This window comes from Crotalus tigris, unplaced genomic scaffold, assembly GCF_016545835.1.
Source record: "Crotalus tigris isolate CLP2741 ecotype Arizona unplaced genomic scaffold, ASM1654583v1 scf7180000024508.2633422, whole genome shotgun sequence".
NCBI classification, from domain to species: Eukaryota; Metazoa; Chordata; class Lepidosauria; order Squamata; family Viperidae; genus Crotalus; species Crotalus tigris.
This window is the reverse complement of record NW_024100680.1, coordinates 859,815-884,981: the sequence shown is the minus strand read 5'-3', so window position 1 is coordinate 884,981 and position 25,167 is coordinate 859,815. Positions and strand designations below refer to the sequence as shown.

The window sequence follows — 25,167 nt, the reverse complement described above, 5'->3', positions numbered from 1 at the left end:
GCCACTAACATTTCAAACAGCCTTGACTATCCTCATCCTTGAATATCACACATTCAGAAAATGAGTCTAAATTAATGCTGAATTGAATTAAGGTTAGTTAATTTTATACAATAAAATCTAAGATATAAACACAGTGATTTCCTATTCTGCTTGGACATCTAGAAGAGCTAGAACATGTGCTATCAGGACACTAACAATGCTTGTGTACTTCTTAAATTTGTATAAGTCAAAATGATTTTAAATGAGTTGTAGCATCATTATTGTCTAAACTTTTAAGAAGAATGGTTCATATTAAAATTAAATAAATAAATTTTTAATGTTTGGGTTTCACTTATAAATACTACCTAACAAAAGTTAAAGCATTAAATCATTGATGTGGTACAATTAACTCAAATATCATAAGCAACCCTAAATTATAAATATGAGCAATATGAAAACTTCACTTAGCCAAAAATTTGAAACAACCTGGGATGGGCTTTTTGCTTTAAGATAAGAAAATTCTTGTCTTTTCACTAAGCAATACCAGGCTATCCTTTATCAGCAAGGGAAGCTATCCTTTTCCAGTAAGTGAAGCTAATATATCTAATATGGGTTTGCATATCTAACAAAAAACAATAAATAAATTACAAATAATTTCTTAATGGTTATTTGGAAAACTGATTGAGATTGAGCAGATAAATCTCTAGCACATAGTTTCAGTTTATAAACTTTAAGGATTAACTTCCTTTTTCAAGAACAAAGAATGCTCATTTCTAGTCTCACTGTTAGGTATAGTTTCACATATTCAGCCTGAATATGTTTTGCTGGTAGCAGAACTGTAATATTTGTATTAGAAATGAAACAGTAAATCAATAACCTTCTATTTTTAATTGTATAAAAATCAGTTGTAATTGAGAGACCTCAGCAGAGAGAAAAAAGAATTTGTAAGATAGAAGCAATTTTAAAACCACATAATAAGTCATTGAGCATCTTTTGTTCTTTCCTACCTTGAGTAGTGTGGTAAAATGAAAAAAAGAGATGGGCAAACATGGAAAGGTTACAAATGGAACATAATAAGATCGGCACTGTGATAAGCAATCAATGTATTGTTTATTTTGTAAGTTAATTTGTACAAAACAGAAACACATTGTGTATTATAGAGAATGGAAAGAGAAGAATGTAAAAGGTCCCCAGTCACATTAAGGTCTTGTCCAATCCATCATCATTTTCCCACATTGGCCAACTAGATACTTCTAGGCTTGCAAACAAGATGTACAGTCCCTAGCCATTTCTCACTGTTAGAACCTAGCAGCTAATAATATATGGCCTTATTGTGTCTGAATTTCAAGATTCAATCTTCATCACTGTCGATTTTTCCTCTTTTTAGCTGTATAATATAAACATAAAGGAGAAGAAAGATTCTTCTACAGCAGCGTAGGGTCTTACTGAAGAACTCTAAATAGTTAATAAAATAACATGTTACATATGTCAGTAAATTTAGAAGAATGATCTAACTTATTAAATTTATTTTATGTTTTTATATAGAAACTAATTATTCAGTGGACTCCATTCAGACATCCCAGTCATAACTAAGTCATTTTAAAATTAATGTGAATTAATGTTGTTATTATAACCAACTGATTTAAATAGTGTTCCTCATCAAAAGCTTAAATTTAATCCTACCCCATCATAATTATATCATAATTTAATAAGAAGAAGAAATAAGAATTTTGACTCATAGTGTGAAAACAGATGGTATGTTGCCATGGTTTTTTTTACACTTCTGGTGCAAACCTCTAAAGCCAAAAAAGGGAACCAAACTATGTTTCTCTATTAACTAACAAAAAAAACCATTAAATTTAGAATCTAAATAAAGATCAGTTGTTTGAAATATGGAATGAATGGCAAGCTTACAGACTTAAAAAAAATTCCTCTTAAAACTTTTTTTGAAATATATATACAATGAGACTTTGATCTAGTAGTGCAAATAACCATACCACTACAATACTAATGGCCCTTTTAGAACAGCTAGAAAGTTACTTGAATTCTTTTAAATGTTAGTAAACAGACAAAATTAGTGTATTCAGAGAAGAAAGTACAATACATTTGAACAGGATTACTGCTGATTGGAAAGCAAAAAATGCCCCTTTCTATTTTCAAAATAAACACAAATACTTGGAAACTAGATAGTGTTTCTTCAATACTAAAATCCTTGGCTTTTTCTTTATTATGCTCCCTAATTAGTTCTGCTAAAAACTAAAGGCTTGTTGCTTCGTTCAGTGAGAAACTTAGGCTTAGACTAGGACAGTGGTGGCGAACCTATGGCACGCGTGCCAGAGGCAGCACTTGAAGCCCTCTCTGTGGGCACGCGCACCATCGCCCCAGTACCGCCTCCCCCATGGCCCTCTCCTCACCAGCAGCCCCCCTGGAGGAGAGTCGCCCCCAGCCATGGCCTGCACAGAGCAGCACAGCCAAACACATGGCAGCAGGGACAAGACTCCACCCTCACGCCCCACCACGCGTAGATGATGCTGCGGGGCATGGGTGGAGGGGATGGCTGCCATGAGGCTGCTGGGCTGCCTGGGCAATCTGCTACAGCAGACTGTGGAGGTGGTGGGTGGTCCTGCAAGTGGGGCAGTGTGGGGGGCAGTGTGGGGGGACGGGGCAGGGGCAGGGATGGAGCGGGCAGGGCTGTTTTTGGGCACTCGGTCTCTAAAAGGTTTGCCATCACTGAACTAGGATATCAGGAGTGAGATTATTATACTGGTATGCTCAGAAATGGAAAGACTCAGCATTACGCACAATAGAGGAATGGTTGGTAAAGATGCTGGAATTTGCAGAGATGGCCAAACTGACTTTCTTGATTACAGAAAAGACAACATCTATGTTTATTGCTGGCTGGAAGCCCCTTATGGAATTTGCATGAAACAGAAAAAAATAATCCTATGATTTATGGTTTTGATGATTTTAAAAAAAGGTCACTTTTCTTTTTGTAACCATGAAGTAAAAGGTAATTTAGTACTTATATTTGCTGTAAAGAAAATCAGAAATTATTTCTTTTCATTTTTTTTAATTTCTTTTTTTCTGCATTTTTGTCTTTTTCTTTTTGCCTTCCTTTGTCCCTTTTTCTCTACTTTATATTAATTCGGGTTAGCTTTTATCTTCTATTCAAAACCCAGACAGAGGTACAGATACAGACAGACACAGAGAAATGGCTTAAACTTATTCTTAGCCACATAAGGCAGCCCAGTGCAAGTTTCAGTGTGGTCCATGTCACTGAGCTCTTTTTTACTCAAAGCATTCTGTGAAATTTAATCTTAATAATAATATCATGAGGGTATAACTCAGTGGTGGGATTCAGATATGTGAACAACCGGTTCTCTGTGTGAATGCTGCTTCCAAAAGTCCATTCTGGGCCTGCGCAACAAAAAATTAGCTACCGGTTCTGCTAAACTGATGCAAACTGCCTGAATCCCACCACTGGCATAACTGAAGGACTGATTGTGCTCATTCTCTAAAATAAGAATTTTCCAACATTTTTTGAGATTAGGACTGCAATTAAAGAAATCAGCATGGTGTTTTCAGGGAACTGTTTGTGATCTATCAAAAAAATGAATAGAATTCATGGCAAAGACATTCCTAGTAGCAGTGGTGGTGATGGTATTCTGTATCAACAATGCAAATCTGATTGGTATTTCAAGAAGTTAGGTATCAATGCTCCTGCCCAGGTGAAATGGAATCAAGTCGCAATGCAGATTTATACTGGTTTGTACCAATTTAAGCTGGTAAGAAATTAAGAACTCTCTGTTAATAACAACAGAACAAGGTATTTGAAGGGAGAGCTGCCAATTATCTGAAAAAAACTGTAGAGGGAGTCCTGAGAAAATGTAGTATCTCAGAATTCTCTCCTGCAGTTTTCATTTACACTCAAGGAAAGAAGGATATGTGTCAAAAGGGGTGTCAAACTGCCGGCCCGTGGGCCGGTTTCATCATACCGGAGCCGCGCCCACCCCATTGCCAGCAACGGCGAAAAAGCCCCGATACATCATGCGACCTCATGTGACGTTGCATGTTTGACATGTCTGATATAGGGGAAGACAGGAAAATGGTGACCTAATTTAACCTGGAAGTTGAATGCTGTATGTTAATCTAACTATGATGTGGTTAGCAATTCATCCCAAGACTCTATTTCCCAGAGTTCTTTGTAGAGAGATTAACCTATTAATCCCGTTTGAGTCTGGACTGTATAAGCCTTAAATATTAATAGGTACCTCATGAGAATTAGGTCAATGGTTTTGGTTGAAAGCAAGTGAAGAGAGTCAGGGTCAGTGGTGGGATTCAGCCAGTTCACACCACTTCGGCAGAACCAGTAGCTAATTTTTTGTTGCCCAAGCCCAGAATGGACTTCCAGAGGCGGCATCCACATAGAAAACCGATTGTTCACATATTTGAATCTCACCACTGGTCAGGGTAGATGCAGATTTATCTGGAGCAATATGGTCTCAAAGCTGAATGGGGGTTTTCCAGCTGAGATATTTGCAGGGTGCTTTGGACTTGCAAGGTACAGAAAAGCTCTTTTTATAATGAGTATTTTAAAATATTATTGAAAGTGCTAATTAAAGAATAATTGCTTTTCTAATTTTATATAGTCTAAACTTTGAAAATCCAAATATAATATTCAGTGATGAAACCATTAGTGTGTGTGTGTGTGTGCCAAATCATAATATTTAGATATTCAAAGTTAATGATATATCTATTTATCTTCCCATTTTTCCCATCTGTCCTTTCATCTCAATTTTGTAGGGTGTCACTTGAACATACTCTATTTCAATCTCACAAGCTATGACAGTTTGACATATTGTAGCTTGGATCATCATAAATATGTGGGAAAGGTATTTGATGAGCAGGTCAAAGACTCAGATTTTATGGGTATTTTGTGTTGGTGTTAAAGTTTTATATTTCTTTAAGATGCTTTTTTATTTTTTACTCAGGTGTAAGGCAAGTTCTGCATCTATCTATCTATCTATCCATCTATCCTAGAGGGCTGACTGTTGTTCAGGTATTTCTCAGCAGAAATCCATGTAGTAATGGAAATGTCTGTAATGATCTCTGAACTATTAGGGAAGGATCCAAGTTGCCAGGAAAAGTTCAGTATTGCTTAGGTAAAAGTAATGAAAAACTGGTTATCAAGGAATGTGCGCAGTGAAGCCCTGTTAAATAAATCATCTTTTAATTCAACCTTTGTTCATTCAAAGTGCAACTGTGCTTACCTTTAGCAGTTCAGAACATGACATACCAGAGATCATTCTGAGGACTGTGCACTATATGTGCAGGTAAGACTCTTGTTGCCTTTTTTTTCCAAATCTGGGGGGAAAGGACAGGAAGAGAAAAGAAGTGGGAAGTACTCTGTTTCCTCAAAATATTAAATATAATCATGAAAAAAGTTAAATTATTGTCAGCAATTACTAAATATGCTTTTAATGTATGAATATTGGAAAGATGGGTGATGCTTGTTGGTTCTAATACTCATATCTGAAAGACCATTGAGAATATCTTTGTACAGAATAGGATTATATCTCTCTGTACAGAGGTCTTTCATGTGTCATATATTCATTCTTTTTTATTTGCCTTTATAAATCCAAGGAAGCATAATTATGAATCTCCCCTCATTTTATAATCACAACAGCAAACTTGTTACAGAGCTAGAAAAAAACTGATAATGATTGTCCAAAATTCACCAGTGAGATAATAATGAATATATTTAGAGGGTAGGTCTTTAGAAGAAATTCTACTCCTTCCTGCATATATATTCAGCATAATTCAGCATATATTCAGGGTTTGATAGAAAAATCTCCCAAGGAATCTAGGGATCTTTTAGGAGGCTAGGATGAGTGGAGAGGGCTTTATAAAGGAGTCAATTTATTTTATTTAACAATCTTTCAAAGGGACCAAAAGCATCAGCTATGTTAGTCATTGTTCAAATGGAAAGAACAATAGTGAATGCCACCTAGTCAATTCAGTTCAATTTATTTGTGGCCAAAATCATTAGATAAAACAGCTCATCAAGCAAAGCATTCTAATTCTTAATAGTCTGATATTCTGATTCTTGTTAATCTTATCTCTTGACCTAAGAAAAATCTTCCACTTATTAACCATAATTCTTGATATATTAACTAAGTCAACAAGATTATCCTGCATCCTGAGCAAAGGAAGAGTGAGCAAAGTACATATTATTGCAAAACACTAAATTAGCAATATGATTACTAAATAGATTTTTTAGACAAGAACAGTGTAGACAAATATTGTCAGCAACACATTAAACTTTCTATTGACCTTGAAAGGTGCTGTAGTTGATTTTTCACTTCACACTGTACTTTAAAAATAAGCAAAAAAGGATTTAAGAGAATCACTCTAGTTTTGCCTTGACCTCAGATAAATAATAACAATAATAAAAACCACTGTTCCACTCAGTTCTCTGCAGGTTTTGGATATTCACACGGCTATCTTAGGTGAAGTTAGAAGAAATCCTGAGATATGAAGTTAGTCAGATGCTTTGCTCTCCAGAAGTCATGAATAACAATAAAAGAACTAATGGGATGTATAATAAATTATGCCTTCATGCTTTCTACACTGAAAATTGATGACTTAGAAACTAAGGATTATAATTTCAACCTACTTGGGAAAGACTCTACTCCAGTATTTCTCAGTTCAATTCACTGAATACTATCTATGTAGTTCATCTTGCTAAGAATGCTATCTTCATCTTACTAAGCATCCGATTGAGTTTTTCATCCCCTTACCTAAGTGTAGAGTTAAGACAGGCACTGAATTGGTTATCTATATTTTCATTGTTTCAAAGTTTCCTTTGAGCCAAATTTGATTCTTAGTAATTTCATGGGCAAACTTCATAGCTTTCTCTGCAACAATATAGCAATTATTTTCCACTGCATCTGCTCTGGATTGTTGGCAGCACAATGAAACAACAGCTAAAGACTTAATAGTCGGCCATTGGGATTCCATCAACACCCCAATCAACAACTAAAAAGCCACACACAACCGGCACCATATAAATACCAAACACAGAATAGCCCAAAGCACACACTCTGCTAGAGAGAAGTTCTCTGAGGATGGGCTCCAGCACGAGCCAGAAAGCTCCCGTTGACTGACCCAGATTGTTTTCCAGTTTCCTTTTCCATCTCCCAGTCTGGCTTATAGTGCTGGCATTTCCAGTTTGTTTTTCTTTCAACTACTAATCAAGTCCAACCCAGTTTAGCTTCATGAGAACAGCCAATATTGTACAGTATTGTGCAATACAGTACAGATATAATTTAGAAGAAGGTACGTGCCAGCCATTATGAAAATGTTAGCTTAGCCCAGAAAGAGATGAAGATATGAGAAAGAAATTCAAGATTGCTCAATTTTCTTCTAAGAAAATATCTGTAATATGTTATGATAAATTCATTATATGAGATGACCCTATCAGCGGTATTCAGTACATTTTTCCCATATCAAAATGCTTTCTTTTCCCCCTTTCATTCCCTTTTATGAGTAGCTCACTTGATTCATTTTATTTGTGCAATTTCCTTCAATAAAGTCTTTCTTTCTTCACATGCATGTTCTGGCAAAAAAAAATTTCTTTACTTCTTTTGACAGAAATGATGTCACTTCATCCCAGAGAATGCACACTGGCTAGAAAAGATGGTGAAAACTATGGATTCTGCCTACGCATTGAGAGATTCAAAACAGGGCATCTTATCCGAAATGTAGAAAAGGATAGTCCAGCTGAGAAGGCAGGACTAAAAGATGGAGACAGAATCCTGAAGATTAATGGAGTGTTTATAGATAAGGAAGATCATGGAGAGGTAGGAGATATTTTAGTTTGTTTGTTTTTCCCTAATGAAAAGCACATTCTTTCACACACCTCATCAGCCAATTTGATCCTTGTATGCATTTATTCAAAATATCTTCTTCTTCCAAAGATGAATACTTCCAAAATCTTCCGCCAGCACCCAAACCATGCAATGCCAAAAGAAGAAGAAAAAACTCTGCAAAGAAAGAAAATCTTTCCTTCTTTCAGATACTTGTTTTCATTCTCCATATGAGCAAAAGAATTCAGTTTCTCTTTCCTTTAACCTTTCCACCCAGTCGGTAATGATAGGGGAACTTAAATGACAACCGACTTCTAAGCACTTTGAAGAGACTTATGGCTGATTTAATGGAGTTTCATGGAGTTTTCATCCTTGCACAATAGAAAAGATGAGAAGGTGATAGTCCCGAGAGCCACCACTTGAGAGCATTTACAGTGTCCTGTAATAGTTGATCTTAGGTAACCCAGCTAAGTTCAACTTTTATAGTTTCTACAACTTCAGGTATGAAATCACTACTCAAGCTTCTGTCACATAAGTGTAATTTTCAAGAGAATAAATCATACTGGTGGTATTATAAAACAGTGGCTGCTATTTTCAACAAATTCTCAGGATCATAATTTTCTCTCTCCATTTTAGCAATCAATTTTATGAAAATTCTGCTTTTTAATTATTCTCCGATCTGCCATAGGCTTCAGGGTAAGGTAAGTGTGCAAATAACCCCAAGATGTATGCACATTAAAAAGAGGTGGGATTTTGATTGCATTGTCACAACAGCTATTCTGACTTTTTAATTCTCTCTGTAAAAAAAAAAAAACAGCTGAATGATACAGTTTTGTGATCTAGCTCTCCTCCCTCATGTGTTTTTCTTAATTCACGTTCTGTGCCATTTTGTTATTTCTTTTAGTTACCTCTTAGTCTCTCATTGCATCAATTATAGGTGGCTGATTTAATTAGAAAAAGTGTCACTCCTGTATTATTCCTTGTTTTGGATGATCATTCTTATGAAAGTGCATTAAAAGAAGGAATCAGTCTTGAAGAGTTGGCTGAAAAGTCACCAAACCAAGAACAGACAGAAGATCTCCAACTTGTGCAATCTGAAGAATCGGGTACAGCTCCACAACCCCATCTCTGTTATCTAATTAAGGAAAAAAATAGCTATGGTTTCTCTTTGAAGTCTTCTACAGGTAAGGACAATAAATAAATAAAACTGACATGTAAACCTCTTGTGCAAAAACCGTTTTAGATACATTCTATAACCAGTGACATAATTTTGAGTGTATATTTAAAGCCAAATTCCTAAACCATCTATTAAAGGACATTATTAGGATGATCAATTGTTATGCTAATTAAAGTAAGTCCTTGAACGAATCTGAAGTTCTCCTAAAAAGAAATTACAAGCCAAAGCATCTATAATTGCCAGGTTTATGGACATATTAGACCATATTTGTATGTATTACTCACATATACATGTAAAATATTTGAATGCTTTTTTATTCAATCTCCGGGTGTTCTTCCACTGAAAAGAATTGTGGTTTTTAGAGATACAAGGCAGATGAAGTCTGGTATGGCCATCTCAGTCATTCTGGCTATTAATTCTGGGAACTGCAGTCACAATCATGTGGAAGTGACAGGTTGCAGAATTCTGTTGGCAACCCATGCCCTATTGAGTCATTTTTTTCAGAGATACTTCCTTACTTAAACAAAGAAACAGAATTACCATAGGTGGCCAAAAAAGCAGCAGGAATGGGAGCAACTTTCAACTTACTTACTTCCTTCCCTTTCTCATTCACTCCTCCGTTCTTCCCTTCCCATTCTTTCCTTTCTTCTTTCCTCCCTTCCCTTGCCTTTCTACCAGGCAGGTAAGTGAAAACTGCTAGGTGGGGAAGGAACAAGGGATTGCAAGACTAAGAAACTGTCACAGAATGTTGAAAATGAAGATCAGGTGACTTGTAGTAGCAGCTAGCAATCACAATTTACCCAAATTTCATTACCTCAGGAGAATGAGTTCCAGATTTTGGACACATCCTGTGAATTAGTCCATTTGGGGTAACTTGGTTCAAACATTGTTGCCCTATGGTGCATCATTCCAACCAATTAAAGATCATGACAAAAAAAATTAGTAGTTTTTAGATACTAATTGCAACCATTATAAGTTTAGAATTCCTCACATTAGTGATTATTTTGTTGCTATGCCATCAACGTTCAAATAATAAGGAACAGGAAAATGATCTTTTCTTCAAGACAGTTGGGAGTCAGTCATCACAAAAGCAATGAAAACTCTAAAAATTTTGATTGGGTTTTGTCATCTATATAAATAGGCTGCTTTAGACCATCCACAGCCTATGTTGCCATGGTCTTCTGATATAGGAACCCAGACTATATTGTTAGACCTCTTTAAGGAAGTCATATTATGACAATGTGGACAAAAGAAGTGAACAGAATGCTGCATTATTACCTGATTCTTTACATCTACAGTTGAGAATATAAATAAGATATCTCTTCAGGTAGTTTTATAATGTTGTGTGTGCCAGAAATAGCTAGTGTATTTTGAAAAAGAGAGAGAGAGAGATTTGGTACTTAAAAGTAGGTGAAAAATAATAAATCAAGTTTTAATGAACACTGGAAAAAGCAGTAGTAGTTAATAAGTAATTTATTACTCCTAATCAGTCACTTACACGGCTATAATTGCAGCCCCACCCACCCCCGAAGCATCTGACAAAGTGTAAACTAATACTGGGTTACAGCATAATAAATGCTTTTCAATTTTGGAGGCATTGAAAGGGCATAAATGTTATTGTCACATTTCTGGTGTCACATCAGTGTTGTTTGAACTAGACTGGATATACTGCTACCCATGCTGTGTTCACTGTGAGCAAAATGAACATATTAACAAGTAAAGAATTATTTCTGTTTCTCCATTTGCTTCTCATTTCCAGGACAGAAAGGTCTGTTCATTGTAGATTTGACCCCACAGGGTCCAGCTATGAAAGCTGGAGTGCAGCCAAATGATCGCCTTATAGAAATCAACGGAGAGAATGTGGAGAACAGTACACACGAAGAAGTAGTTGAGAAGGTACTTTAAGCCTTAACCTCATTTGTCACCCAATTCTTGTAGATTATTCAGATCAAGTTATAATGCTAATTTGATAGAATATAGGTAATTATTACCCCAGTTGCATCTTGCCACAGCATGCGCAAGTAGATCGCCTTAGACAAAGACTGGCATGCACAGATGGAAAATAAAGTTGCACACAATACATGGAAAAAAATGTGTTTGAATTAACTCTTTCATATTACGCAAGGTGAATTACACAGTCCCTAAAATTAAGTACAACCACCTCCTAATAGTGTCCCATCCTTCCAATTGAATCAAGTCATATCCATCCATTTGCTTTCTATTTTATATTATACAAATTTATTTCCAAATTGAATAAGAAGTCTGAGTACTAATAGTATTATTTAATATTATTAAGTAACTATCCAAAATAGTTAAAAAGCTGTGCACACCCGAAATACGTAAATATGAGAATAAGCAAATACTGTAAACTTCAATTTCAAAAATGCAGGTTTTATAATGATAACATAGAACAATTCTAGCTTCACCAATGAAAACATCATTAAAAAAAGGATAACTGTTATGTACTGGTTGTATGTAGATGACACTGTTTCAGGTTGCACATCAGACCAAAAATATCGTCTCTATGTCTACGTCCTCAGGTGAAAAAGTCTGGGAATCAGGTTGTGTTTCTACTGTTAGATAAAGAAACTGACCAGTATTACTACAGGCGGAATATGGAATTGACAAGGGGAAAGGCCAGTCTGAAATTATTACCTCACAAACCCCGAAATATTGAGCTCAAAAAGGGGAATACTGGTTATGGATTTTACCTGAGAATGGAGCAAAATGGCAAAGGTAAGAATTAGCCCACAGGGTAGTATGCAATATGGACTTTACTTCTTTAAAATATGTATAGTATATTCCCACACCCAAGAACTGTGTTCCAATTAATAGGAGAAATAGCATTTAAGGAACTCCATAATTTCCTTCCAAGTTTAGTTACTCATCTCCTTTGTAGTCTTGCATAATGGTTGTTAAAGGGAAAATATCTCAATTCCAGTTTTATAGACCTGGTCTGGCTTCTGCTTTGTGCTGTATATTGTTCTAATTAGAATGTCCACAACAGAGGACATATACCAAGATGAAAGGGTTAGGGTCAAGCTTATTATCTGCCTTAATACTAGAGTTTGAAAACTAAAGTACAAATTAAACATTGGCTATGGGACTGTGCTTTGCTAGGATATTAGGCTTTTCTGATTTTATTTTATTTTTCTTTTTTTGGGCAGGCCACTTGATTAAGGATATTGATTCAAACAGCCCTGCAGCTAAAGCAGGTCTCAGGGACAATGATATCTTGGTTGCTGTAAATGGAGAGCCAGTTGAAGCACTGGACCATGAAGCTGTGGTAGAGAAAATCAGACAATCTGGTGAAAACACAACACTACTAGTGGTGGATGAAGAGACTGATACCATGTATAAAATGGTAATGTTCACAGCTTGACTGCAAGAATGAGTTAATTTCGAAATTATGTAATGAGCTGTGAAATGGAGGGGAGGGGTAAAGAGCTGTAGCTGTTGCAAAGGTGTCCTGATGCAAAGGTTTGTGCATACCTAACATTCTGAGAATATCAGCTTTAAATCATTATATGCTCTTCTAGCCTTCCTGGTTACAAGAGAACTTTGTGTTTGCAGCACCTGAGCATTAGAAACCAAAAGATAGTTCTAGTAGCTTGACAGGACTGGGTTTATCTGCATTGCTTTCTCCTGCCATGACAAAGGAGTGTACTACTCAGTCATATTTTTCCAGAAGTTGAATTCTGCTTCTCTTAATAAAAATATTCCCACCCTGGAATATTTCCAGCTCAATTTCCAGGATTTTTTACAACAGCAGTCATAGCTACCAGACTACTTCTGCAAAGTCATAAGCCAAGATTCTGAAATATGGTTATTAATAAAAAGATGCACAATGCAGCTAGATAACTTCAAAAAATTGAAATTTCACTGCAGCAATTTTTGACATTGTAACCCTGCTTTTTTAAGGATGAGGAAAGGACAGCACAGCAGCCTTCAGGCTGTCCAGTTGTTAAAATAACATTTGCTTTCCTGGGCTGCCCATTATGTTGTCATGGCAAGATTATAGGCTAAGTAACCTCTATGGGAAATCAAGCATTATGTTTGACTCTTTTTATTTAAAAAACCCAAAAATCTAGAAGAACATGTATTAGAACTATTGCATATGTAGCAAATTTCAAGTTCTTGCAAGCATCACAGTAATAGTGTTGTTAAGGAAACAATTTCAATATTTAAAATGGCATGGTAGCTATCTGGATGCTATTGTTATCTGGATACTGATAGCAACGTTTACGATATCAATGCTGCTAACATCGGATGTTCTTGCTGTGACAATATACGAAGATGCAGACATTTTCTGTTTAACCTGTGTATTACTTTTAGAGTTAGAATTAGATGGTGCTGGAGGAGAGGGGAAAGAATGTGCAGGGGATTAGTTAGCCATAACAATATCTCAATAGAGTATTCTTCCAGGTTGTATGTAATAAGAGGAGATAAGAAATGGCAGGTTATGCAACTGGAGGGAAAGTTTGCACTTCAAACTAATAATGAAGAATGTGATTAATGACTGTTAAATGAAGGAGTGAATTATGCTTAGATACTATGTGTTAGGGGAGGAGAATTCAGATTTTGGCTTTGCCTACGTATGTGCCGAAGCTGTATCTTTCTCATTAAAGATTCTTTAAGGTAAACAATGCCTCAAAGTTCTTTGAAGAGTTTCTTCCTTTGGAACCATGACATGCGCATTATTCTTTGGATTCTAAAATTAATGGCAACTGAACAAATCGGTTCTTTTATATTATTTGGCTACTAAGAGAAGTCATTTTGAAGTGACCTTGATTCTTCCTCTATTTAATTTTCTTGGAAACAATATGGATGTAATTTGCTATTGCTTTCTTTCAGATATGTTCTTTTAACTTTCCATTGATTTCCAGGTGATCTTTCATCCAAGTAATAATCGGGTCTCACCATGCTTAACTACTCAGCCCTGGCTAATTAGGCATTATTTCTTGCTATAATGGAGGGAATTCAAAAAAAAAAAAAAAAAGAACTGAAAGAGCTGAAGATATACAGGATATGACATTTATAAGGATTATACTATTAAATCGCTATCTACCAGATCTTTTTCCTAGTTAAATTGATTTCCAGTCTCCATGAGTTTGAAGAGAAAGAGTTTAGCATAAATGCCACTTTGCTGTGTGAGATTATATTGTTATTTTGATTTAAAACTTTTAAACTTTTCTATACAATTCATATTTAAAATATAATTCTGCTTTTAAACCTTATTTCGACCCTGAATGTTATAATTACCTTTATGAGGACTTCTTCTAAACAAATCATGTTATGTTAGAACCATGCAACATGTACAGCTTTAATACAATATAGAAGCCTATATTTAATAAAGGATTTGATGTAAAACAGAAAAATCAGATAAGCTAGCAATAAAAGGAATTGCATAAACTACCCTCAATTGTGTAACTCTACTTCGGCCATAAGGTCATCTTTCAATTTGCTATTGAAACAAATGACAGCTGATAGAGTTTATTTATGGTACTCTGCTCCTCTGAAACTATTGATCCCTTTCAAGACAATTGCCTTAATTTTTTATATTACAGGTAGACCTCGACTTATGAACCACAATTGAGCCTAGCATTTTTGTTGTTAAGTGAGACATTTGTTAAGTGAATTTTGCCCCATTTTACAACATTTCTTGCCACAGTCTTTAAGTGAATTACTGCAGTTGTTATGTTAGTAACACAGTTGTTAAGTGACTCTGCCTTTCCCATTGACTTTGCTTGTCAAAAGATTGCAAAAGGTGATCACATGACCTTAGGATACAGCAACAGTCATAAGTATGAACCAGTTGCCAAACATCTGAATTTTGATCACATGAGCATGGGGATGCTACAAAGGTCACGTGTGAAAAATGGTCATAAGTCACTTTTTTCAGTGCCATTGTAACTTTGAACTGTCAATGAATAGTTGTAAGTCAACTGTTGGTTGGTTGGATAGTCAGCCAGATATTTAGGCTGAATTTAGCATTTTTGTCTACCTACTGAGTCCTTCCAAAGGACCTGGAGTAGGCAGATATTATTGTTTGATGGTGTTAAAGGTATCGTCACAGGGTGTAAGCTGTTCTAAGTAAAGATCCCTATATTCAAGATGGAATATAAGTACCTAAGCCAGGCATGTCAAACTGCCAGCCCACGGGCCAGATGCATCATGACAAAACCACGCCCACCCCATTGCCGGCACTGAGGAAAAAGTCGTGATACATCGTGTGACGTCACATGATGTCACAAGTTTGACAGGCCTGACCTAAGCAATAATAGGGTCTTAAAGTGACAAAACTATCATATCAATCAAGAGTTTCAGAACTATTTTTGCTTTATTTTCTCTAATTTTTGCTATCTTGACAGTATGTAGAAGCAAAAGAGTAACTGAAGGTGTGATCTACTGATAGGCAGGAGAAATTGTCTCTGCTTATAATTAGGCTATCAGATCTGACCTGCGAAAGTCTAAGGCTATTCCTCAAGTTTCCAGCATCTCTTTCCTGACCTCTGAATTTCTTTTAGTCCTATTCAGATTTTAATTTAATTCCTTTTTAGATGTATATTCCACCTTTCCTTTTAGGAGTTAATGGCAGCATACATAGTACTCCATTTATTTTTCACAACAACCCTTGTGAAGCTTGAATAGTGTGAGCGGCTGCCTCATTACAATCTTGAACCTCTTTTCTTAGCACATTACCTTCCAAACTGCATTTCCTCCAGGAAAGGGGTCAGAGGTTACACAGTGGTAGTAAAATGGGGCAAAATAAGCAATGAGTAATTTTGAGGCCAGAAGTGGACAAGACAGATAATTTATTTTTAAGCTTTATAATTTAAAGTTTAAAAAATGTTTTCTTTTGAAATATACCCCATAAAACATTTGGCCATGTGCAATTCTCTTTCCTGTTTAGCTTCTCTCCAACAACGGGGAAGTGCTTCAACTTGTCTCCGACCCACACAAACTCCCTCAGCTGATTGTCAAAAAAATTGCCAGCAGGAGTCACAATGGAGTCATTGCTCAACTCCCAAACCATTCTTTCTTACAACTTAGCTGCCTCCAGCAATTTAAACTTCCTTCCTTCTGGATTGTGAAAAACTATATGGTAAAGAGCTGGGGAGAGGAGACAACCATGGCATCCTGTTCCACAACGTGAAGAATTGTGTAACATCAAGCTCCAGCTTGTATTCATTATGTTTCATTTCATGATTTTTGTTTTTTTGTTGTTTTTTTTGTTGGTTAAGGCTAAAATATCTCCTTGTCTCTACTGCCATACAATACTGGAGCCACATCTGAGCATTGCAAAGGTACCCATGCATGCTGAGGAAGAAAATCACAAGCCCAGGCTCTGTAAACTCATAAAAGGTCTCACTGGATTCGGCTTTCGATTGAATGCCATTAACAATATACCTGGAGTGTTCATCAAAGAGGTATTACTCTAGAATCTTTTCATTGGCAAACAAAACAAGTCTCCATTGATCAAGCAAAAAAAGTACAGCCTTCTATCCTGTAGTGTGAATGTACTCAGCAGAATATATATAGAAGTGTATCTTTGTTCTGTGTCTTACCAAGATACAATAGTTACTGAATAAAAGAAATTTGAAACGGGAAGAGTAAAGTATCTTCCAGAACCAAACTAATTTATTGATGCTCATTCTGGAAGCATACTTTTAGGATTTAATATTAGAGCAACATAATACACCTCTATTCTCATATTTTAATTCCATCTAAGTGTTTTTCATTACTTCTCTGCTAAATTTTTTTGGCAAAAGCAATCTTAAAATGTGATTTAATCAATGTTGACTGAATCAGCACTTTTATACCCTTTAAAGAAATTATCAACTTGTAAATATAGAATCAGACTAAGAATTTGTTTTAAAAAGTGTTAGTCTACAGTAAATGGTGAATATATTTGCAGTTTTTCTTCTAAAGTCCAAGTAATAAAATTTTCCACTTATGTTATTTCCCACATTGATAGGAGTGTACAAATAGACATAGTCAGTGTAGAAAATTCACTGTCTCAATTGTTTGCGGGAAAAGAAACAGTAGCAGGAATTGATATGCTTATGTTCAGTGTAGTTTAAGAGGTAACTTTGTGTTTTCAATTTTCACCCAAGTAAATTGTCTTCATAATCTCTTGGCATATATTATGGTGAATGATGGGGAAAATAATATACAGCCATTACTTACAAACTAAGACTATGAATGTTTGCCTGTTCATGGAAACTGGAGTTTTGTTTTGGGGACACTTTGCTACTTTAAAAGCAGTCATTTAAAAAAAATGTTGATTTGTATGTACATATAATGATAACAAACTTATCTTATGTCTATGGAGATTCTCAGTCATCCAGGTCATAGTGGTTCCAAAGATGCTTTTTCATGAGGCAACTGGACTTCCTTCCTCATTCAAGAAGTGAAAATCTTCAAAGAAAAACAAGGAAGTCCAGTTGCCTTTTGAAAAAGCATCTTTGGGGAAACGTATCTTGTCTTTACTATTTCACTAAAGAGCAGAAAATATAAAATATGTAGTTGCAGAGTCAGGTAATGGATAAGCCCTATTTACCTGGAGCAAACAATAAAGTTTGTGTATAGTTCATTTTTTTTAGAAATTACAACTCCCTCTCCATAATGGTGCTTTTTTCATGGGGAAAGGACATTTTTGGACAAAATAGTTATCTTAAGTGTTTGCAGCCATTTGAGATCTTAATTCAAATGTGAGAGTTAAGTGCTAACTTGTAGCACTCACCCCCAAAGGAGCCAATAATGTTTGAGTTCTTCTGTCCCTCTTCTCAGATGACCATCCCACTTGGCCCAAACATAGCAACACACCTTGTATGAGGCCTTAATTAAGATAATAGTCCTGCCCAGTCAGAGGTGATAAATCCAGAAACTGTGGCTGGATCAAGAATACAGCCGCTTCTGAGTTTCGCCCTCAACTAGGATTGTCATCTCTCTTATGGCAGCAGAAATGTAGTCTACAGCCCAGAATGCCCAGTGACTCAAAATCTATCAAACAGAAGTCAAGGCATTGCAATTGACAACATACCCCTTTTGCACAAAACAAATGGGCTCTAATTGTAACACCACATCTATCATCTTATGGGCACACTCTCCATATACATCCCCCTCCCCAAATAGTCATGCCTTTATCCAAAAGAGCAGCATCTGACTGCAACTGGCACTCACACCCTTGAATAAAAAAAAGTAAATATGCATTTGTATGTACACCATCTACCATGGACTGCCTGCTGCTCTCAATCAAGCAGAACAGCAGTTACTAGTATAGTCATTTCAGATGATCTAATTGCAGGTAAAAAAGGATGGGCCTGCCGATATAGCAGGGCTGCAAGATGATGACATCGTGATAGAAGTGAATGGTACCAATGTAGAGAATGAAGAGTATGAAAACGTGGTAGCAAGAATCCAAGAGAGCGGTAACAGTCTGACACTATTGGTGTGTGACAAAAAGGCTTATCAGCACTTCTGCTCCCAAAAGAAGGCTGTTACAGCCTCCATGGCTGACCCATTAAGTGACAGCCATGATGAGCCTCCTGCCTATGCAGAGATACAAGCAACAGAGCCAGAAAATGCGCTGCCAGGACCACGAGAAAGGGTGAGTTTCCTCGCATTAACTTGAGAAAAATCTCACAAGAATCTGTGGCATCTGATTATCAAACCAGTATGATACATTGCAAATAGTTGAATGATCTAAGCCTGTGGTGGCAAACCTATAGCATGCATGCCACAGGTGGCACACAGAACCCTCTCTGTGGTCATGTATGCCATCGCCCCAGTCCTAGGCCTTCAATCCCATCCATGAGCAACCTGCATCAAAATCTCCCCAGGCAAACTGGGTTTTATAAAACCTTTTCGCTTTAGGCCTCCACTTCTCAAGGGAAAAAAAAAGATCTCACAAAGTTGGAATTGGTTGATTGAACTTTATTTTTAGTCCCACAGAGTGGTGGAGGAAGTGACTCATCGGAGTTGGAAAGAAGGTGCCACATGTGGATTGGAGCAGGGCCTGTGCATGGGGAGGCACTCCGTGCGAGGGGTGGGGCCTGTGTATGGGGAGAAGCAATGCAGCGGCGCTAGCACCGTGGTAGACCAGTTGCTTCCTCCCCCTGCCAGACAGATCATGAAATTGGAATTGATTGACCTTTTTTTCTCCAAAAAAACTTCCTTTGTTTCCTTGCACATGGCAGGGGCAGATCACAAAGGAGAAGCAGCAGGGGGCTGGGAGTCAGGTAAGGAAAGAAAGGCAGTTTCTGGGGGGAGCGAGGATTTCTTTCCTTACCTGCCCCACTTGTTCCGTGGCCGCTTTCCAGTCAGACGCGTAGCTCTTGCCAATGGCCCGACCGCCCAGTTCAGCACCCTCCCTCCTCGACCCTCTGGTGCTCCACCTGATGCTTTGGTGGCTCTGTAGGCAGAGCTGCGAAGTAAGAAGAGAACTTCGCAGCTCTGCCTACAGAGCCACAAAAGCAGCAGGTGCCTACAGAACCTACAGAGCCACCAAAGCTGTAGCTCAGACATGTAAAACACAAAGCCTGCAGGCTGGGGCTCGGCCAGGGAGGGCCCAAATTTGGCCCCTTGGGGCTGTCCCAGAAATGGCAAGGGACCGGCCGCCACTGCCCCAGCCCTAGCCCACCCCAACCCAGCTGGGTGCCTGCCTGGCACACACACACAGGAAACGGCGAGTGTTCAGGAGCTGGTGGTTTGCAGCAGTAGCTGCAGCTCATTTGCTTCATCCCATCCCGCCCCACTCCTTTCAGCCTCACCCGTCACACCCGGCCATTCCCTGCTTTGCGGGCCTCTCCTCGTCTGGCTCTGCTTTGCTGCACCATGCCTTTCCTTGCTTGGGTCTTGGCGTTCTGTAAGCCTAGCACCCCAGGGCATGCCTGGCCTGTGGGATGAAAGGTGCAGAGATGGGAGTGTTCAGTGGCACAAGCCAAGCATTGGCCGGCTCCCATCCGCCCTCTCCGCCACGTTGTAGGGCCAGAGATGGGAATGCAGCAGTCATACAGGGCCACAGCCTGGAACTGCTGGAGGCCAGCAATGTGTGGTGGCTGGAGAGAAAGAGTGAGAAGGAGAAGCAGGAAGGGTTTATCTGTGTGTGTGTGTGTGTGTGTGTGTGTGTGTGTGTGAGAGAGAGAGAGAGAGAGAGAGAGAGAGAGAGAGAGAGAGAAGAGGAGGAGGCAGCTGAGGTGTTACAAAAAAGGGCAGCTTCCCCCTTTCCTCCCCCCCCTTTTTTAACCTCCTCCCACTCTGTCTCACACACACAAGCACACACACACACACACACACACACACACACACACACATGCTGCATCGGGGAGGTGGTGTGCAGGCAGGCAAGATAGAAAACTCGCAGGTTGGCTTTGTGGTCTATTCTTGCCATCTCCCCTCCCTAAAATCATAGAACTCTTCGGATTGAATGGGAAATTAAGAGGAATTGGCGTGAGTTGAAATTAAAAGGCTGAGTCAACTCCCTCCCCCAATTATTTTGTCGGTGACGTGGAAAGTGTTTCTTGCTTCTACTTCCTCTCATCTGCTCTTTTATAATTTAATCCAGTCTTACCCAAACTAATGTCTTTTGGGTGTCATGGACTACAGTTCCCATAATGCTGTGGCTATGCTGGCTAGAAATGCAATGTCTTATTTTCTCTGCAGTATGCACCTAGGAGGCAGTAGGTCTGTAGGATTTAGATGTATTTAAACATTTGTTTCTTCTGCCTAATTTATTAAATCAACATCTAATTTGAAATTAAATGTTTCTGAGAAATCCAGGGTGCTTTACAAAAAACTCTCAAAGACAGCTATTGTAAAGTATTACCAGCACTGCTTAAAACAATATTAAAAGTGTGTATTTTAAGAAAGAAAAATATTAGTAGTAATTTATTTAGTGCTGTTTGACCATAAAATGTGGTGCTGCTCTACATATGCCTGGCTGAACAGAGTTTCGAGTTGCCTCTAAATGGATGAGGGATGCACTGTTCATATTTTCCTTAGAAGAAAGTTCTATAATTGGGGCGCTGTCTCTGAGAAGGCTCTGCTCATGGCCACTGTTCTATAAACCAAACCTGGGGGACCATCTGGTCTAAATGGATGGTAAACATAGATGATTGGGGGCTGGAGGCTAAAACATATGACAAATGTGGGAATTGGGTGTGTCTAGCTTAGTGAAAAGGACTAGGGGTGGTGACATGACAGCAATGTTCTAATATTTGATGGCTGCCAAGAGAAGGGGTCAACCTATTTTCCAAAGCATCAGAAGGCAATAATAGATGGAAACCAGAATAGAAGAAAACCAGCCTAGAACTAAGGACTTATGAAAACCATGAAAAGTTGTGGCTCTCCATCACTGGAGGTTTTTGAGTAGAGATTGGATATTCCATTGTCTGGAATGATATAGGGCCCCTGCTTGAGCAGAGGCTTGGACTAAAGACCTCAAAGTTCTCTTCCAACTCTCTTACTCTTTGAGAGAAGTGCTGCCAACCTCTCCCCCTCCCCTCGTCCCTTCCTGGGCACAGAGGGAGAGGGGGAAGGAAGGAGGGGAGGGAAAAAAGAAAGGAAGGAAGGAAGGAAGGTAAAATTGGAATGGGAGGGAGGGAGGGAGGGAGGGAGGGAAGGAAGGAAGGAAGGAAGGAAGGAAGGAAGGAAGGAAGGAAGGAAGGAAGGAAGGAAGGAAGGAAGGAAGGAAAAGGAGGGTCTGAGGGAAGTCCTGCCTTAGCACTTGGCCACCAGCAGCCCTGTTGCCCTTTCGCCATCCCCTGGTGGTCTCCCATCTTATTGCTGAGAATGCTTTGGCCTCCCTCTGACCCACGCACTTTGCCCTCCTGCACCCACCATGAGCAACTTGGCCAAGGAGAGTGAGCACAGAAGCAGTAGCCTTGAGGAGGTAAACACAGCTGAGCACCCCCTCGGGAAGTGCAGCTAGGCTAGGCAGGGCTCCGGGCAGTCTGTGCTACCATCCAGTGGTCCGCTGCGTAGCCTGAGGCTCAGTGAGGCTCCTCCAGTGGACCATGCCCCAGCGCTCGCCCCGGTTCCACCCTCCCTCTGCCGGAGACCCTCAGATCTGCCCCAGTCCTGCCCAGGCTTGCACAAGTGCCTGACGTGATGTTGAGCTGGCCACGCCCACCCAGTATAGGCCATACCCACCGAGTGGGCCATACCCATCCAGCACCCAACAATAAATAAGTGGGGTTTGGGTTGCAGTTTGGGCACTCGGTCTCTAAAAGGTTTGCCATCATTGATCTAAGCTAAAGAATTAGCTTAGAGAGCTAGACTGAGCCTTCGCTCAAGCCATGCTTAAATCACAGGACTAAACATTTGTAATTAACCAATTAGATGATTTGGTTTTTAAAAGATTTTTATTGTAAAATTTTGAGCATTCATAATTAGACCATCAGTTCAGACTTCTGACAATTCATCTCACAGCTCAATCTATAAATCTATAGTTTATGATATATTGTAACTGGTCCCCCTTAATGGTGCTATAAATGTATTTTCCATCTTTTAACACAGTTATTGCTTTCTTTCCCTAGGCCAGCTCATCCTCCTCCTCTGAAGATACTGAACTGTAATGATAGCAGAGTCCATCTTTTTCCATATTGTACCTGAAAGGGGCTACTATTCTGAAGCAAATATGCCAATACTGTTATTATTTCTCAAAAAAACCCTTGACAGTAATCCTATAATACTTACTTGAAACCAAGTCACACTGAGAATTACTTCCAAATGAATGTACTGAAAATAATATAGCTAAGCTGTTCTCAAGAGTACATAGTCTACCATACCACACTGGAGGCAAAAAGTCTCGGGATTAATTTCAGCCAAAGACAGTTTTAGAGAACAGTACTAAGTCAGTACATGATACCGAGTTCTTGTCCTTCATTCCTCAGTGTGCGGGTGTTTAAAATGGGGGCAGAGATGCGATTTGGATATAAAAATAGATGGTCTGAACCAAGTTTTTTTTTCCATGTTAATTTGAACATGAGTAAAATCTCTGCAACCGGAGGGTTTTTTCAGAAATTAGTCATGCGAAGTGAAATCACAATGAGAATTCAATTGTATGAATTGAATACTGTAACAATTAAAACTAAAATATATTGCATTTATTGCGATATTTTTGTCAACTGCATCTAATTTTAATTAATCTTGTAGCCGAGCATTAGGTTCTGCAAAGAAACTAAAAACTAGCTACTCATTAGGATTCCTAGTTCTGATAGATGCTGAGTTTAAAAATACCGTAGTTTCATTTTATCGCCTCTATGTTTAAAATGTTGTTGTGAGTGACAATAGGAAGAAAAAGGAGTATTAGGTATGTTCTCTTCTTCGAGTTATACAAATAATAAAGATGGTAAATAAATAACTCAACAGTCAGTTTGGATTCCACATATAGCTTCTGGTTTACCAGCTAACACGTCAGAGCACATTATTCCAATTTCACTCACTTGTTCCACCCACGAGCAGACTGCTCCAACTTATTTAATGCAAGTGCCAATCTTGCTCCCCAGTATCACAAGACTGGGGCACTGAATTTTAGTAGCAAATGACCAAACTTCAGCAGCACAATTTCCCTTCTCATCCCCAGCTCCTTCCACCTCAAATTCAAGATAAAAATTAGAATTAGAAATTCTTTCCTTCCAGTGATGTTGCCCTATTACGCATTTCCTGCTGTAGTTTTTTTTTAAAAGCTGAGAAGTTAAATTGTTGCAGCCAACCCTTTCAATATTGCCCAATGCCAATTCAATTGATCAAACCACAGCAGTTCTGAACAGTCCTATAAAAGAAGCCAAGAACCAACCAAAGCTGTATAGGTTTTTGTTGTGAATTTGCAAGCAAATGCTTGAGTGTAACATTCAGAGTTGCCTTTTTTGTGAAAGAATAATGAAGACAAGAGGTTCTTTAGTAGTAATTATTTTTTTAAAAAAATCAAGATTTTTCCAATGGTTAAGATAACCCAAATATGTACAGTCTTGGTTGATGTTTCAGTGTCATTCTTTCAGCACACCCCATTCCTTTTGCTCATCTGCATAGAGGATAGAAAATGCTGCTGCGGTCCCAATTCCAAAGCTTTCTTGACCTTTCTAATGCCAACAACATAGAGAGGTGTTTCTTAAAACATTTTTTCTTCACAACCCTTCCCCATTTTGAAAAAATTATGGGGGACCCGAAAATCACGTTTGTGTATTTTTTTTAAAAAAAAATTATTGTATATTGGTCTTCCAGTCAGTTGACTCCCAACAACTGCCAGGACAAGTCCCTTAAATTTACTTGGTGGGATTTTGGAAGTAGTTTGCCACTGCTTGCTTTCTAAGGTGAGCCAGCATGACTGGCCCAAGGTCACCTCACTGGCTTTCATACTTAAGGCAGGACTAGAACTCAATAATCTCCCAATTTCTGGCCTGGTGCCTTAAGCACTACAACAAAACTGGCTGTCAATATTTACCAAATTAAAATTTTGACAATTTGCTGCTACTGCTGCTTCTACTATTGTTTGATGGAATTTTAATATTGTATTATTTTTCAACGTAGACTGGCAAATAATTTTGATTTTGTGGACCCGAGAGGAGCTGGAGGATACCATGCATCCTTAGGAACACAATTTTAAAAACACTGATCTAGATACTGAAGCCAGTACCAAGTCCTGGCAATATTTCCTTACCAACCAAGCAAAAGATAGTACTGATAGTATAAAGTAAGACTGATAGATTCTCTTCAGTGCCCCATATATCAAATTATTATCAAGATATTTAACTCCCCTGCATTCTTCATTTTACATATTGTACTTTCATGTTTGCACAGGGTTTTGCTTGAAAAAAATTAAAAGAAATTTCAACTGCTAATTACTTCCTCACTTGCTGTAAACACCTGTCTGATATCCATAAATAAAGTGGATTTCTTTAAAATACAGTACTGACTTAAAAGAACAGGTTCTGTCAACAGTATTGAACTTACTTGAGATTTACTTGGGTCATACAGTTCTTGGTTTCTAAGTAGCATGCCAAGAGCCTATCCAAACGTGGTGTTACGTTTTCCACTGTATGACATTAAAAGAGTTACAACTGGGAAATAACATTTGGAGGAATTCTGAAAGCCACATTAACAGTTTTGGAGATAACCACTTTTAATGCTTGGACCTCA

General features: G+C 38.2%; 1 protein-coding gene across 2 annotated transcripts; it reads left to right on the top strand.

Annotated features, from left to right (window-relative positions):
• The first annotated feature begins 5,164 nt into the window (after positions 1-5,164).
• On the top strand, positions 5,165-24,936 carry PDZK1 (PDZ domain containing 1). Of its 2 annotated transcripts, XM_039333781.1 has the most exons (10): positions 5,165-5,312; positions 7,633-7,841; positions 8,785-9,031; positions 10,784-10,920; positions 11,565-11,760; positions 12,192-12,388; positions 16,269-16,454; positions 18,335-18,637; positions 19,227-19,268; positions 22,566-24,936. In XM_039333781.1, exons 2-10 carry the CDS (start codon positions 7,635-7,637, stop codon positions 22,602-22,604), a joined length of 1,554 nt encoding a protein of 517 aa, XP_039189715.1. In that variant the 5' UTR covers positions 5,165-5,312; positions 7,633-7,634; the 3' UTR covers positions 22,605-24,936. The 2 variants fall into 2 exon arrangements, with proteins under 2 accessions (XP_039189715.1, XP_039189716.1); XM_039333782.1 differs by lacking the exon at positions 19,227-19,268.
• Positions 24,937-25,167: the final 231 nt, after the last annotated feature.